This window comes from Ahaetulla prasina, chromosome 9 (assembly GCF_028640845.1).
Source record: "Ahaetulla prasina isolate Xishuangbanna chromosome 9, ASM2864084v1, whole genome shotgun sequence".
In the NCBI taxonomy this organism is placed as follows: Eukaryota; Metazoa; Chordata; class Lepidosauria; order Squamata; family Colubridae; genus Ahaetulla; species Ahaetulla prasina.
The window spans coordinates 4,756,914-4,772,900 of record NC_080547.1 but is presented as its reverse complement, the minus strand read 5'-3'; the positions used below and the strand labels follow the sequence as shown (position 1 = coordinate 4,772,900).

At 46.8% G+C, this 15,987-nt stretch overlaps 1 protein-coding gene across 8 annotated transcripts in view; it reads right to left on the bottom strand.

Annotated features, from left to right (window-relative positions):
• Positions 1 to 8,257: 8,257 nt before the first annotated feature.
• Positions 8,258 to 15,987, bottom strand: part of SORBS3 (sorbin and SH3 domain containing 3) — a 92,735-nt gene continuing 85,005 nt past the window's right edge. For 3 of the 8 annotated variants that reach the window (XM_058194749.1, XM_058194751.1, XM_058194750.1), the window contains exons 19-20: positions 14,997 to 15,091; positions 14,496 to 14,803 (exon numbers count right to left, since the gene is read on the bottom strand). In XM_058194749.1, the coding sequence (XP_058050732.1) occupies positions 14,551 to 14,803; positions 14,997 to 15,091 (348 nt within the window). In that variant the 3' untranslated portion in view covers positions 14,496 to 14,550. Of the gene's footprint in view, positions 11,689 to 13,233; positions 13,341 to 14,479; positions 14,804 to 14,996; positions 15,092 to 15,987 lie in introns of those variants that run through there. The other 5 variants (XM_058194756.1, XM_058194753.1, XM_058194755.1 and 2 more) reach the window with 4 other exon arrangements.

Genomic DNA, 15,987 nt, shown 5'->3' with positions numbered 1-15,987 from the left:
TTTCGAGTTTCACCTGTAAGTCTTCAAAAGAGTTTAACCAGGTTAGTTGCCAAGGTGGCAAGACGCTGCTGGAAGGATGCAGGGTTTATTGCAGGGTAAGTCCTCAAAAGCGTTTAACCAGGTTTCTTATTTATTCTAATAAAGGCAGTCCTCCAGTTACATCAACGATTTGAGCCCAAAATATCTGTTGTTTAAGATATTTGAGTGAGCAACTAGCACATATGTGCGAGAGGAACCTTTACCTTTAAGAGTGCGAGAGCTCATCTGATGGGAACCTTGCACTTAAATTATTACCCTAAATGCAGTGGTGGGATTCAAGTAATTTAACAACCAGTTCTCTGCCCTAATGTTTTCTTCCAATGACCAGTTTGCCAAACTGCTCAGAAAGTTAACAACCGGTTCTCCCGAAGTGGTGCGAACTGGCTGAATCCCACCACTGCCTAAATGTTATAGTTTTTGACAAGCAGAACCTACAAACTGCACACTTTCCAGATGTATTAAACCAGGGATCTGCAAATTTGGCTCTTTTAAAACTTGTGGACTTCAACTCTGGAATTAAAGTTCACAAGTCTTAAAAGAGACAAGTTTGCGGACCCCTGTGTTAGACTTCAGATAGTCCTCAAATTACAAGCACAACTGAGAACAATTTTTTGTTGTTGTGAAGCAAGACGGGTTCTTCAGTGAGGCGTGCCAAAATTGAGGACTCTGTTTGCCAGTTAAGTGAATCCCTGCACTTAAATAAATCATGTGGTCATTAAATGAATCAGGCTTCCCACCCACCTTTGGTTTTGCTTGTTGGAAGCTGCCTAGGGAAGTTGCAAATGTGACTCTGGAATTCTGCAACATCAGTGGTGGGTTTCAAAAATTTTTACTACTGCTTCTGTAGGCGTGGCTTGGTGGGCATGGCATGGCACGGATTGATGGACGTGGCTGGAGAAGGATACTATAAAATCCCCATTACCACCCCACTCCAGGGGAAGGATACTGTAAAATCTCCATTCCCACCACACTCCAGGGGAAGGATACTCTAAAATCTCCATTCCCTCCCCACTCCAGGGGAAGGTTACTGCAAAATCCCCATTCCCACCCCACTCCAGGGGAAGGATACTCTAAAATCTCCATTCCCACCACACTCCAGGGGAAGGATACTCTAAAATCCCCATTCCCACCCCACTCCAGAGGAAGGATACTCTAAAATCTCCATTCCCTCCCCACTCCAGGAGAAGGTTACTGCAAAATCCCCATTCCCACCCCACTCCAGGGGAAGGATACTGTAAAATCTCCATTTCCACCCCACTCCAGGGGAAGGATACTGTAAAATCTCCATTCCCACCACACTCCAGGGGAAGGATACTGCAAAATCCCCATTCCCACCCCACTCCAGGGGAAGGATACTCTGAAATCTCCATTCCCTCCCCACTCCAGGGGAAGGTTACTGCAAAATCCCCATTTCCTCCCAATCAGCTGGGACTTGGGAGGCAGAGAATAGATGGGGGTGGGGCCAGCCAGTTTGCACCTATTTGGGAGAACCGGTTGTTAACTTTCTAAGCAGTTCGGAGAACCGGTTGTTGGAGGAAAACTTATTTTGTTGTTTTCCCACTTTCCAGGGCTAATCCTGTAAGGAAGGCAGGAAGGAAACATTCTGGTGGTGTTTCTAGCCTCATCTTTATTGCCCTGCTTACAGAAACTGCCTCTCCGGTTAACCCTTATTACATTGTAACAGTTAAGGCGAAGCGCCCATCGACGTGAGTGGCGTTGAGTTGGCCACGCCCACATGGTCACATGACCACCAAGCCACGCCTACCCAGCTGGTCATTAGGGCAGAGAAGTGGTTGTTAAATTATTTGAATCCCACCACTGGGCGGGGCCAGTCAGAATTTTTACTACCGGTTCTCCGAACTACTCAAAATTTCTGCTACCGGTTCTCCAGAAATGGTCAGAACCTGCTGAAACCCACCTCTGCCTCAAAGGATGTTATGGCATCTTAAAAACTAACGTATTGTTGCAGGTTATGAATGGTCCTTACTTCAGCAATGCACCTTTAGAATCTACCTGAAAGACTGAAGTAGGGAAAGGATAGATAATGTATTTCGTCTCCTACTAAATTTAATCACTTACTGCAATGCTAAAATGCTTGCGTGTTACAAATTAAGGTGTAAATCTCATTATAGCTGTTTGAGTCCCTCACTCTGAAATCCATTAAGCTTAAGAAGTAGGATTGTCAACAAGTTTCAGAGAGTAAAGGTTTTGTTTTTTTTAAAAAAATCCTTTTAAAAGAGTGCAGGTGTTTACTATTAAGCGTAACAAGATTTTTTTAGCACCAGCTGATATCTCATATTTTGCTATTGCAAATGCAGGGCTTGAAGTAACATTAGCGATGTCCTTTGCAAAATTGATTTTTATCTGCTGAAAATAAATCACACTGCAGCATTTTAAGTGTAGGAAAACACATGTGTATGGACTTTAACATTTGCACAGTTTGTTTATATATGTTTGGAAATTAACCTGGAACCAACTTCCAACCAGGAGGGGGTCAGAATTGATGATGGTGAAAGAGCAAAGTTAAAATTTCAATGGATTAAAATGCTTCGAAACGTTCAAGCGGAGAATGAATCAAAGTATATGCTGATCATATTAACATTTTAAAAAGATCTGCTGTTTTTAATGAGATTTTCTCCCCCAAGGAAGAATGCTTAAAGTTGTAGCTTTCCATTTAAAAGAAGCAAGGGTACAAGATCCGATTCAAAAGGTTGAACTTTTGATAAAACATTTATCCATTGCGTATATGTCAATACAATCACAGCGCAAACATGGGGCTTCTACACATCAGCACACATATGTCTCCATTTAAAGATAGCAAAAGAACGCTTTCACTTTTACAGTAATCTACAGTCAAGTTTGGTGTACTGGTGAAGGCTCCAGATTGGTAACTAGGAAGCTATGAGTTCTAATTCTACCTTATCCGTGAAAGCCAGCTGGTGACTTTGGGCCAGTCACTTTGTGTCAGAACTGGAACTGCTTTCCAGTTAAACAAAAAAAATCTCTTGCCTTATTTTTTTTTTTTTTACAAAATGAACATACAAGGACATACATGGCAAACCTCAGCTGAGAGAGATATATGGAAAGGTGTATTGGTTAATTGAACTTTATAGGTTAGCATGCAGGCCCAACCATAAAGAAAATTCTGAGAAATAGCAATAGCACTTAGACTTATATACCGCTTCACAGTGCTCTTACAGCCCTCTCTAAGCGGTTTACAGAGTCAGCCTATTGCCCCCAACAATCTGGGTTCTTATTTTACCCACCTCGGAAGGATGGAAGGCTGAGTCAACCTTGAGCCGTCAGAATCAAACTGCTGGCAGTAGGCAGAGTTAGCTTGCAATAGCAATAGCACTTCAGACTTACATACCACTTTACAGCCCTCTCTAAACAGTTTACATTTACAGAGTCAGTCTATTGCCCCCAACAATCTGGGTCCTCATTTTACCCACGTCGGAAGGATGGAAGGCTGAGTCAACCTTGAGCCTGGTGAGATTCGATCTGCCAAATTGCAGGCAGCCGGCAGTCAGCAGAAGTAGCCTGAAGTACTGCCCTCTAACCACTGCGCCAACTCAGCTGCTAAATAAAGGAATGGACCCATTTCTTTGTGTAGGGCAAGCAAATTGCCATTCTTAATTAGTACTCTCAGAAATTGAGCAGGCCACCTCTCTGAATAGGGATTTGAGTGAAGTGGGGGAGGAAGAAGGACATGTATGCAGCTGAAGGCAAATTGTTTGTTTGAGGCTAAAGTCAAGCTAAAGTCTGTGCCTTAGAGTTGGTCAATAAAGATCTGGAAAACTCTGCAACAACCAGAGCCATCAGCTCAAAGAAAAGCAGCCAAGCCCAGGTGTGCTGTTCTGGCTATTTGTGTGCTAAGCTTGTGTGTACATTCTACTATTGGGGGGGAAAAACAAAAACAAGGCTCTTGTTTTATTTGGGATCAGGGAGGACATCAGATTGATGAAACCTGCAGAGGATTAGTTTGCTTTTATTCTGGAGAACTGCAGAGGAAAAAGAAAATACACCAGAGATACTTCACAAGAAGAGTCCTCCACTCCTCTACTCACACTAGAATCCCTTATGCCCACCAGACTTGAAATTTTGGGCTTGGACAATCTGGAACTGTGCCGCCTGCGGTCTGATCTAAGCACAGTACACACAATGATCTGCTACAACGTCTTACCTGTCAATGACTACTTCAGCTTCAACCGCAATAATACCCGGGCAAACAATCGATACAAACTTAAAAGTGAACCGCTCCAAATTCGATTGCAGAAAATACGACGTCAGCAACAGAGTGGTCAATGCCTGGAATGCACTACCTGACTCTGTAATTTCTTCCCCAAAGCCCCAAAACTTTAACCTTAGACTGTCTACTGTGGACCTCACCCCATTCCTAAGACGTCCGTAAATGGGGCGTGCATAAGCGCACCAGCGTGCCTACTGCCCCTGTCCTACTGTCCCCATTTATTTGTATTCATTTCTTCCGTTCATATCCACGTTTATGTTTACATCTGCTATCTTGTACATGTTGTGCCTCGTCTGCTTTCCCCGCAGCCGGGGCCTTCTTATCTGCTTCCGAACGCTGAGGAATGTCCTAGCATGCCTCCCGGCCCCAGCCCTGGCTCCATGCCCAGACAGACCGAGGAGGAAGAAGTGCCTCCAGCCCCCCAGCTCTGGCTCCATGCCCAGGCAAACGGAGCAACTAGACCCCTCCCCCACAGCATGTGAGCCTGAGGAAGGTCAATTACCAACAGCTGCAGACTGGAGTGACCCTCGCTTCAGGAGAATTGATAAGCGGCGTCAACAGAAGGAAGGGAGAGGCAGGCCTGGATAAGTGCTGAGTCATGGAGCCACACCCCATGGCCTATATAAAGGATCTGCTTTCTGGCATTCTCTGAGTCAGGCAAAGTCTACCTTATCTTGCTGAAATCACTTTCTGGTCTCCTGCCTGCCTTGAGAACTTTGCTAGGACTTTGGCAGAGCTGCAGAGGCACGCCTGATTCGGATTTCCCTGACCCGGCCATCAGCGGAGGAGTGGGACACTACAGTACATGTTTGACAAACTAATAAATACAAATACAATTGAAAAAGGAAGGAGCATTTGAAAGGGTCAGCTGAGCTTCAGTTTGCAATGCCCTTTTGGTCCTAATTGCACTTTAATAAGGAACAGGAGAGCTTTTTCCATCCCTCCCAAGGAAACATCAGCCTGTGTTTGAAGAGGCAGGAAAAGAATCAGGTGCCGATTATACTATAACAGTGATGGCTAACCTTTTTGCCATCACATGCCAGGAGGCGGGGGGGGGGTCGTGTATGCCCACACCCATAATTCTATGTGCCCCGCCCCCCCGCACATGTGCACGTGACTCCCCCCCTGCTCCTTGTATGTGATGGCCTGGTAGGCCAGTTTTTCTCTCTCACCTGGCTCCAGAGCCTCTCTATGAGTCTGGGGAGGGCAAAAACGGCATTCCCCACCCCTCCTCAGGCCAGAAACTGCCTGTTTGCCAACTTCTGGTTGGACAAGAAGTGACTTTTTTGCTGTCCCCAGCCTTCAGAGATTCCTAGAGAGGTTCTGGAGCCTGGTGAGAGAGAAAAACAGGCCTTCCCCACCACCTCCCAGGCCCTCCGGAGGCAGGAAACAACCTGTTTCTCTACTTCTAGTGGGCCCAGAAGGCCTGAAAGGCATGCACATGCCGGATTTGACCTCGCATGCCCACTGAAATAGCTACGTGTGCCACCTGTGGCACACGTGCCATAGGTTCGCCATCATGGCACTATAACATAAATATAAATACTGATTTTTTTTCCTTTACTCTTTCCACGTTTACCTGTCTCTATTTAATTTCTTTCACAGCACGATTCCTTTTTCCACACTTGTGTTTCTCTGCAGTATTGTATGCTTGAAGCAGGACAAATGGGGGGGGGGGAAGTCCAAATAAATTACAGTAATCTTTATAGGCTCTTTTTTTTTAAACTTCAATATTCGTGTACCTTGTGTGGCAGAATTTCTGCTTCCCTGGATCAAACGGCCCTGTTGATTGTGCAAAAGACATGTTTGGTCATCCTTGGGAGATAAGGGGGCAGTTTGATCTTAAAACCTGCAGACAACGGTCAAGACTCGATAGAGCCTTCCTTGAATGGCTTTGAAAGTTCCAAGGGCAGAGATTTGGTCTTGTCCCCCGTTGATAAGGATATTTCAGCTCTCCTGTCTCAAACCCTAGTGGAGGGGTGTCAAACTTCAAGGCCTGAGGGCCAGATCCGGCCCGCGGGGCACTTAGATCTAGTCCGTGGAGCTGCTCTTGGAAACGGCGAAGGACCGGCCTGCGGTGCCTCTGCCAGCGAAAGCAGGCTCCCGATCTCCATTTTGGCTGGGACGGCCTCCTGCAACCCTCTGCCAGCGAAACGGAGCGCTCCATTTTCGCTGGCAGAGGTTTGCAGGAGGCCGTCCCAGCTGAAAACGGAGATCGGGAGCCCGTTTTCACTGGCAGAGCACTCAGGCCACCACAGGTGCCCCTGACAGTGACATCGAGCAGGCCATGCCCCCCCTGGCCACGCCCCCCCCCCCGAGGTCAAACACAACCCTGATCAGCGGTGAAATGCACTTACCTTAGCTACCGGTTCGGGAGTGTGAGCGCCTCTTCAGAGGGTCAAAAACGGGACATAATGACGTCCCAGCGGGTGAGCGGAGCCTTCCACCAGAACTACCGGTTTGCGCGAACTGGATAGATCCAGCCGGAATTCACCACTGACTCTGATGTAGCCCTCACTGAAATCGAATTTGACACCCCTGCCCTCGTTTTTCTTTTTTTTTTACATTTATATCCCGCCCTTCTCCGAAGACTCAGGGCGGCTTACAGTGTGTAAGACAATAGTCTCATTCTATTTGTATATTTACAAAGTCAACTTATTGCCCCCTCAACAATCTGGGTCCTCATTTTACCTACCTTATAAAGGATGGAAGGCTGAGTCAACCTTGGACCTGGTGGGACTAGAACCTGCAGTAATTGCAGGCAGCTATGTTTTAATAACAGGCTTCTTACAGCCTGAGCCACACCGCAGCCCTAGTGAAGAGAAATTTCATGCTGGTCCCTGACACAGGGAATCCATCTTACAAGTAGTCCTCAACTTACAACTCAATCCTCTGGTGGCTCAGCAGATTAAGTCTGTCTGTTATTAACACAGCTGCTTGCAATTACTGCAAGTTCAAGTCCCACCAGGCCCAAGGTTGACTCAGCCTTCCATCCTTTATAAAGTAGGTAAAATGAGGACCCAGATTGTTGGGGGCAATTAAGTTGACTTTGTATATAATATACAAATGGATGAAGACTATTGCTTGACATAGTGTAAGCCGCCCTGAGTCTTCGGAAAAGGGCGGGATATAAATTCAATTTTTTTAAAAAAATCGTTTAGAAACCGGTTGAAGTTACAACAGCACGGGGGAAAAAAGTGACTTACAACCGGTTCTTCTATTTAACAACTGTCATGGCATCCCCAGAGTCACATGATCAAAATTTGGGCTCTTGGCAACAGGCAAGCATTTATGCCGGTTGCAAAGTTCTGGGTTCGTTTGCAACCTTCCCAGATGGCTTCCAACAAGCAACGTCAATGGGGGGGGGGGGGAAGTCGGATTTGTTTAACGACGGCATGATTCACTTAACAGCTTCAGGGATTGGCTTAACCAAAGCTGCAAAAAAGGGTCGTACAATCTGGTGCGACTCGCTTAATGACCTTGCTTAGCAATGGAAATTCGGATCCGAGTTAGGATCATAAGCCAAGCACTACCTGTGTTGTCTTCCAAAAATTAACACGCACACCAGAGGTGGTATTGCAGTAGTTCAGGAGAACTGGTAATGCTGATTGCAGGTCTGCCCACCTGCTCCGGCTCCAAGTCGTGCTATTTAGGCATGTTTTCAAGGCCGGGCGCATGCGTGGACAGTGCACACGTGGAAAACCGGTGGTAATGATAAGTGAAACCCACCCGTGACGTACACACACCCAATTCCACAGAAGATTTCTAGCGTGCTACTGCAATGGAGAGGAGCGGCAATGTTGTGTAAGAGAATTGCCTGTGGCTTTGTACACCAGAGGTCTGCCTACCTCCCACCCAGCACTGCCACATTAGACAATCAGTTTCTTCAGGATCTGTGGCACAATCGCTCCTGGGCTCATGGGACTCTGCGTATTCAAAAGGCAAGAAAATTAAACGCCACACTGGACGGCAGCTTTCGCTCGGTGAGGATTTTATTGGCAAGACAAGCCGTACGGACCATTATAGATACGGACCACTCTTTCCAGAATTAACAGGTAAATGCCCTTTCGAACAACACTAGTGAAGCTAGGCAGTTTCAGAACACATCCTGCAAAATGGGTCAGGCCAGGGACCCCCTCAATTTTTATTTCCAAGGCTTAATCGGTAGCTTTCGAACCAGGGGAAAAAACCAACGGCTGCTTATACAAATACGTTTGTGATTGTGGGCAAGATAAAACTTCATCAGAAAGCTTGCTTGCCACTTCAGTCTCTCCCTCAGACCTCCCGGGACTGACAGACCCACTCAGGTTTTCCCAGTAGTGTAATTCAATTTTTTTTTACTACTGGTTCTGTAGGCGTGGCTTGGTGGGCATGGTGTGGCTTGATGGGCGTGGCAGGGAAGGATACTGCAAAATCTCCATTCCCATCCCACTCCAGGGGAAGGATACTATGAAATCCCCATTCCCTCCCCACTCCTGGAGGAAGGATACTGCAAAATCCCCATTCCCTCCCCGCTCCTGGAGGAAGGATACTGCAAAATCTCCATTCCCACCCCACTCTTAAGCCAGCCAGAGGCGGCATTTGCCGGTTCTCCAAACTACTCAAAATTTCCGCTACCGGTTCTCCAGAAACTTTTCAGAACCTGCTGGATTTCACCCCTGGGTTTTCCTCCACTTAGCAAGCTAGCCAGGATTCTGGGTAATTGGTGCACCAGCTAAAAAGACACACATAGCGCCCTTCACTCAAGAGTTCAAAGCCACCTTACCTTTAAATTACTTTGCGTCAGCTGAGCGTAAAAATGAGGTGCAAAGCAAGAGGTGCTTGCAGGAAGACAGTCTACTGAGGTAGGATGCTGGGCCCGAATCTGCCAGATGCTGCTATGCTGTTAATTATCCGCAAAGGACAATTTCTATTGTTCACACTAGGAAGAGAAACTGGCTTATGTTGGACTGGTTCCAATGTGCACATTTTGACATGACATTGTGTCTACCCACGCAACAGCACTGCGAAAGGACACTGAATTTGCAAGAGGCATAAATGCCTCAGTATCCTGACACACAAGCTATCTCCATCCCTTCCTTTTTATCACAACTCTGCATCCATCAGGATGTGATCAGTATTCTCAATAATTTGAGCAAAAGGGGCTTGGAGAACTATTCATCGCTTGATGTTTCCTGGATTTTGGCTGCCGTCTCTAGAGGTGAAAGAAATTGCTGGATTGGAAAGTGCCGGGAGACGAGGACCAAAAGTAAGAAACATCTGGTATGGAGACCACAATTATCTATGACAAGGAGAGGCCACCAACAATGTTTTTTTGGTCCTTTACTTCTGCTTCTGGAGACGGGAATAAGATTTTGGAGAAGATTTTGGGAACAACACGGACCTTAAAGAAAAATTGTGAAGGAAGAATTCCTGGTGCTCTTTTTAACATGAGGGGAGCATAATCGGGAACAGTATTTTAATCCCTTATCATGAATACAGGTAGTCCTCGACTTATAACAGTCCATTTAGTGACCCTCTAAAGTTACAATGACACTGAGGAGATAAAGGTAGGAAAATAGATGGGCCCATCTGATTGTTGGGACGAACCGGTTCGCTTTCAGCTGATCATTGGAGCTACCGGTTCGCCCGAACCGGTCCAAACTGGTAGAATCCCATCCCTGCATATGACCCCTTTGTGACCTTCTGACAAGCAAAGTCCGTGGGGAAGCCAGATTTGCTGAACAACCGTGTTACTAGCTGCAAGTGATTCACTTTACAGCGGTGGCCAGAAAGGTTGCAAAATGGGGCAAAGCTCACTTAAACAACTTTCTCTCTCAGCAACAAGAAATTTTGGACTCGTAATTTTGCGGTCGTAAGTCAAAGAGTACCTGTAGTCAAATTTTGATTGAACTTTTCAAGCAGGAAGGGAAGAATAACTCACTCTGTGGCCCGGACAGGAACAGCCCTAAGCATTCTGTTCACTCTTCAGCCGATTGCTCTTAGCTTGTGTCAAACCCAAAACCACAGAAAGTGCATCCCGCCTGCAGGGCTGAGCATGAAAGAGGACGGTTGTTAAGTTATTTAGATCAAAGTTCTACGCGAGTCTTCATATGGACGAGTTATTTAGATCAAAGTTCAGCAACAAAGCCTTTGAAGGAAGTTAGGCAAGATACAAAAATGTTAACGCTGGTAACCCTCCAGCTTATCTGCCTGTATTAAGTAAATTCAGTCAGAACTGAAGAAGCTTCACGGAGGAAAAAAGCAAAACGTCTTCAAGGGGGAAAAAAAACCAAGAGAGTCCAAGAGTTGCCTTTTGGAAAAAAAAAAAACACCTTGGGGACAACCATGACTTGGATGACTGAGAATCTCAGTCACAGGCATTAAGGAGAGGACACAATCTCGGGTGGAAATAAGGCCCAGAGATTCCTATGAGGCACACACCGAAGTTGTGTACTCAGGTAACCCAGTCAGCTCATCTTTTGTGTGAGATTTTTGGTTATAGGCCAAAAAGTCTTCCGACAATGGTACTTTCAAGAGAAAAAGAAACGAATTTTTCCGGAGGGAAGCATTAAGTGTAGGCTCAGCAGTAGAGGCTGCTCATCTCCAGCTTCCAGTGCTGTTATAAAAAGGTAAAGGTTCCCCTCGCATATACGTGCTAGTTGTTCTCGACTCTAGGGGGCGGTGCTCATCTCCTTTTCAAAGCCGAAAAGCCAGCGCTGTCCAAAGACGTCTCCGTGGTCATGTGGCCGGCATGACTCAACGCCAAAGGCGCACGGAATGCTGTTACTTTCCCACCAAAGGTGGTCCCTATTTTTTTTACTTACATTTTTATGTGCTTTCGAAACTGCTAGGTTGGCAGAAGCTGGGACAAGTAACGGGAGCTCACACCATTACATAGCAGCACTAGGGATTCGAACCGCCGAGCTGCCGACCTTTCGATCGACAAGCTCAACGTCCTAGCCCGAGCCACCGCGTCCCTCTAATGCTGTTATAAGAACAGTCAAAAAATATGGGATTCCAGGTTAAGAGAAACAAGAGGCCAGTACAGTACACTCTGTTCAAGCCGCAACTGCCACGGGAATGCTGGAATTAGTGATGCTTCATAAATACTGGGAAAAGAAACGTAGGTTGTCGTCTCGTCTTCTTCCGAGGAAGCGAAGGTGCAGAAGTGAAACACAACAAGTCAGGGAATATAGACTCCAGCTGGCAAGCAAGACGTATCTTGGGGGGAGGGGGGCATATTAGTTTTCAAACCGTGTCTTTTTACTCTTTTCTTTCGTGTCCATTGATTGTGGGCACTTCTCCAAGAAGGCAAGATCCTAGGAGCAGAAGACTGCGTGGAGGGGAGGCTGCTGGTCACACAGGAGCGACGTAATTCCCAGGGAAAGTACCAAATTTCTGCGTCCTTCTAGAGACCCCTAGTGCAGGGAGGGGGGGTGGAGAAAAATGCAGAAGAGACCCATGAAGAAAGAATAGAGGTTCAAAGTTCAGAGGGGGTTTTTTTGGTGGAAGATTCTGGACCAGACTCTTGAAATAAAAATTAAAAAAAAGGTATCTAAAGAAGATAATAATAAAGAAGATATTCAGGGGTAGCCTTCAAAATTTTTAGCAAGGGGTTCTCTGCCCGGTTACTGGGTGGGCATGGCTTAGTCAGCCTCCTGCACCACAGCGGGGGGGGGGGGGGGCTTTTTTGCCCTCCCTGGGCTCCGGAGGCTTTCCTCGAGCCTCTGGGAGGGCGAAAACGGGCTCCCCAGGCTCTGGAGGCCCTCTGGAGGCCAGAAATGGGCCTGTTTCCGCCCTTCCCGAACTTCCAGTAGGTCCGTTTTTCGCCCTCCCCGAGGCTCCATGCACGTCCTGCACTTACCAGCATCCAAAATGGGCTGCATGGGGACTCGGGAGGGGCTGGGTGGGCGGGCCCAGCCAAGAGTGGGATTTGGGGGTTTTGCTTCACAGTGCTTTTACAGCCCTCTCTAAGCGGTTTACAGAGTCAGCTTCTTGCCCCCAACAATCTGGGTAAAAATCATTTTACCCACCTCGGAAGGATGGAAAGCTGAATTAACCTTGAGCCTGGCGAGATTCGAACTGCCGAGTTGCTGGCAAGCAGCAGAAGTAGCCTGCAGTACTGCACTCTAACCACTGCGCCACCACAGCTCTTTATATAGTAAAGATTGATTGATTTGCTGATGTTTTATTCGAATTTATATGTGGGTTTGTATGTATAATGAGTTTGATTAGGGTTGTATATCAGTGATGGCATGGCCTCTGTAGATGCCATATGCTAAATAAATAATGGAATCTGTTTGAGTGGTTTTCTGTCAGGGCATGATCCAAATGGCGGGAGATCTTCTCCATTCATTCAGATCCTGGATGAGGAATAGGAAGCCTAGTAATGAGGAGCACCGATTTGTTTACAACTCTCTCTTTTGGAAACTTACACTTAATACTACTGGCCACACCTATCTTTTAATACTATTCTTCAGATGCCTTCAATTAAAACTAAATGCAGAGTTGGCCAGTGGCATGCCTTCAAAGGTCTACCCTAGATCTTCTCCATCTCCAACGCTGGAGGTTTTTAAGAAGAGATTGGTCAACCATTTGTCTGAAATGGTATAGGGTCTCCTCTCTGAGCAGGGGGGTCAGACTAGAAGACCTCTAGTCCCTTCCAACTTCGTTTTTCTGTTAAATAAGGCAGTGGTGCCTCCATGGATCTGTGTAGACCTCAAAAGCTTTGGATACAGCCCTATGAAGAAAGCACATCACTGGAGGATAACCATATGCATTATGTCTAAGTTTAATCAAACTGGAATGTCAATCAAATGTAGATTTTATGCCAGTCCTGCCCACTTCTTTGGGAGGGCAGCTTCCGACTCCAAAGGCAACTCAAGGTGTGGAAGACATTGCAAGTTACTAAAACCCGCCACCGCCCTGCTTTGAAGTGCCCGTCTCCACAAATCTAGACCTACCCACAAACCAGCCATCGTCACACTGCTGCATAACATCTATCCTGTCACCTTCTTGAAGTTCCAATTCATCTTCATTCTGAGGTCGGTACTGGTAGAGTGCCTGGTACCTGCAAGAGACAAGCTATGGATGAGGACGTCTCCTCCTCATTTATTTAACAGCATACGAGTAGTCCTTAACTTACGACAGGTTGCCCAGTGACCATTCGGACTACAGCGGAAACTCCCTTCCCCGAAAGTACAGTGACACCTCAGTACTCAACTGCTTTGAAACTCTTCGAATTTGGTACTCAACACGTTTTGACGTGAAAAATTTGTCCCGGTACTCATTGTTTGTTTAGTACTCGACACAAGCTAGGACTTGTCGGTGTCGACTGCCTTATGACTCACCACATTATTCCTTATGGGAAATATTTGTTTGGTACTCTTCATTTCTGGTTCTCATCATGCCTTCTGAATTAATGATGAGTACCAAGGTACCACTGTACTTACAACCCAGTTCCGAAGTTCTGATAGCCATTTATATGTGATAGCTGCATTTCGGTGATTAACAACTGCAGTGTTCGCTTTAATGACCATCACGAAAAAAGAAAAGATCATAAAATGGGGCCAGTCAGGTGATGACCTGTTTTACGACCATCGCGACTTACGATATTACGGTCATAAGTCAAGGACTACCTGTGTAGTTTTTCCGTATACTCCAATTAAAACATATTTTTTTCTCCTAAGGGAATCCCAAAGGTGGTTTTTCAGGAGGCAACTGGACTTTCTTGTTTTTTCTTTGAAGACGTTTCGCTTCTCATCCAAGAAGCTTCTTCCAGCTCTGACTGGATGGTGGGGAATGGAAGGATTTATACTCTTTGCAGACAGCTGGTCATTTGAGCACCCCTCAGGTGACCCTGAGGACACAGATAAACCTTCCAAGTGGCCTCAACGACCCTCTAAAAGAATGCAAATGACCAGCTGTCTGCAAGGAATGTAAACTCTTCCATTCCAGTGGTGGGATTCAAATAATTTAACAACTGGTTCTCTGTCCTAATGATTTCTTCCAACAACCAGTTCACCAAACTGCTCAGAAAGTTAACAACCGGTTCTCCCGAAGTGGTGCGAACTGGCTGAATCCCACCACTGTTCCATTCCCCACCATCCACTCAGAGCTGAAGAAGCTTCTTGGATGAGAAGCGAAACGTCTTCAAAAGAAAAAAAACCAGAAAGTCCAGTTGCCTCCTGAAAAAACAAAACAAAAAAACACCTTTGGGACAACCACGACCTGGAATGACTGAGAATCTGTACAGACTTTTTCCTAAGGGAAATAAACTTTTAAGTCCCTTCTGCAGGAGGGAAACAGGTGAAAGACGCAGCACTGTGTTTCATGCGTGGAAAAGAAATCTGCAGAGGCAAGCAATCTGCCTGCCCCCCTCTCCCCAAATCTTTGGGGTGTGGGGAAAAGAGGTGGAGAGACATACATCCTGCAGTCTGAGCTGTCCTCAGCCTTTCCAGCCGGCATTTGCAATCCTTGGCACCGGTGAGGCAGTCGGCGGCTTCTGTTCCCCTAGGCGCTGAGCAGGCCCCTCTGAAAAAGGCCCCTTGTTTTGAACAATCCACACACTGTCCAAGCCTGGCACTCTGGGGGGGTTTGTCTACAGCCTCCCCTCCTCCTTCCTCCCTTCCCTATGGGTCACTTCACACAGGGAAGGTGAGGCTGGCCAGCTGCCAGCAGGAGCCCAGCTCTCCCTTCCCCTCCACTGCGAATCCGACTGACTTACGGAGTCCACTGGATGCCGGAGGGGGGGTCTCTGGCGGCGTGCGGGGGACTCTGCGGCTTTGAAGTTGGGGACAACGCTGCCTCGCGGGCGGAATTCTGCAGTCACAAAAGCAAGAAAAAGGAAGGGAGATGAGAGCACGGCACAGAGTAATAAACACAGCTGGGAAGAAAGGAAAATGTACCTAAATCCTGGCAGAAGTGCCCAGGAAAATTCAATGCAGAATACAGGTAGTCCTGGACTTACGATCGCGATCGAACAGTGGTGGGTTTCTACCAGTTCGCCCCAGTTTGGACGAACCGGTAGCGGCGAATGTCATCACTGATGCTCTGCGGATGCGCAGAAGTGCCGTGCGCTCACAGTTCCAAAACAGTAGCGAAGGTAAGTGAAACCCACTACTGCAATCGAGCCCAATCTTTCTGTTGCTAAGGAAGACAGTTGTTCAGTGAGGTTCTTTGCCCCATTGTACGACCTTTCTTGCCGCACGTTTGTTAAGTGAATCACTGCAGAATCTTAAGTTAAGTAACACGATTGTCATGTAAACCTGGCTTCCCCGCTGATTTTTGCTTGGCGGACGGTCGCAAAAGGAGATCACCTGACCCCAGGACACTGCGACCGTCATAAATGTGAGCCATCTGCCAATCGTCCGAATTTTGATCACGTGACCATGATGGGATGCTGCAGCAGTTGCTAAGTGCTAAAAATGGTCACATTTTTCAGCGCCGTTGTAACTTTGAACGGTCACTAAAGGAATGTTTGCAAGTTGAAGACTACCTGTACTGAATAACAGAGTTGGAAAGGATCTTAGAGGTCTTCTAGTCCAGGGGTCTCCAACCTTGGCAACTTGAAGACTTGTGGACTTCAAATCCCAGAATCCCTCAGCCAGCAAAGCTGGCTGAGGAATTCTGGGAGTTGAAGTCCACAAGTCTTCAAGTTGCCAAGGTTGGAGACCCCTGTTCTAGTCCAACCCCTAGCTCGGGCAGGAGGCAGTATT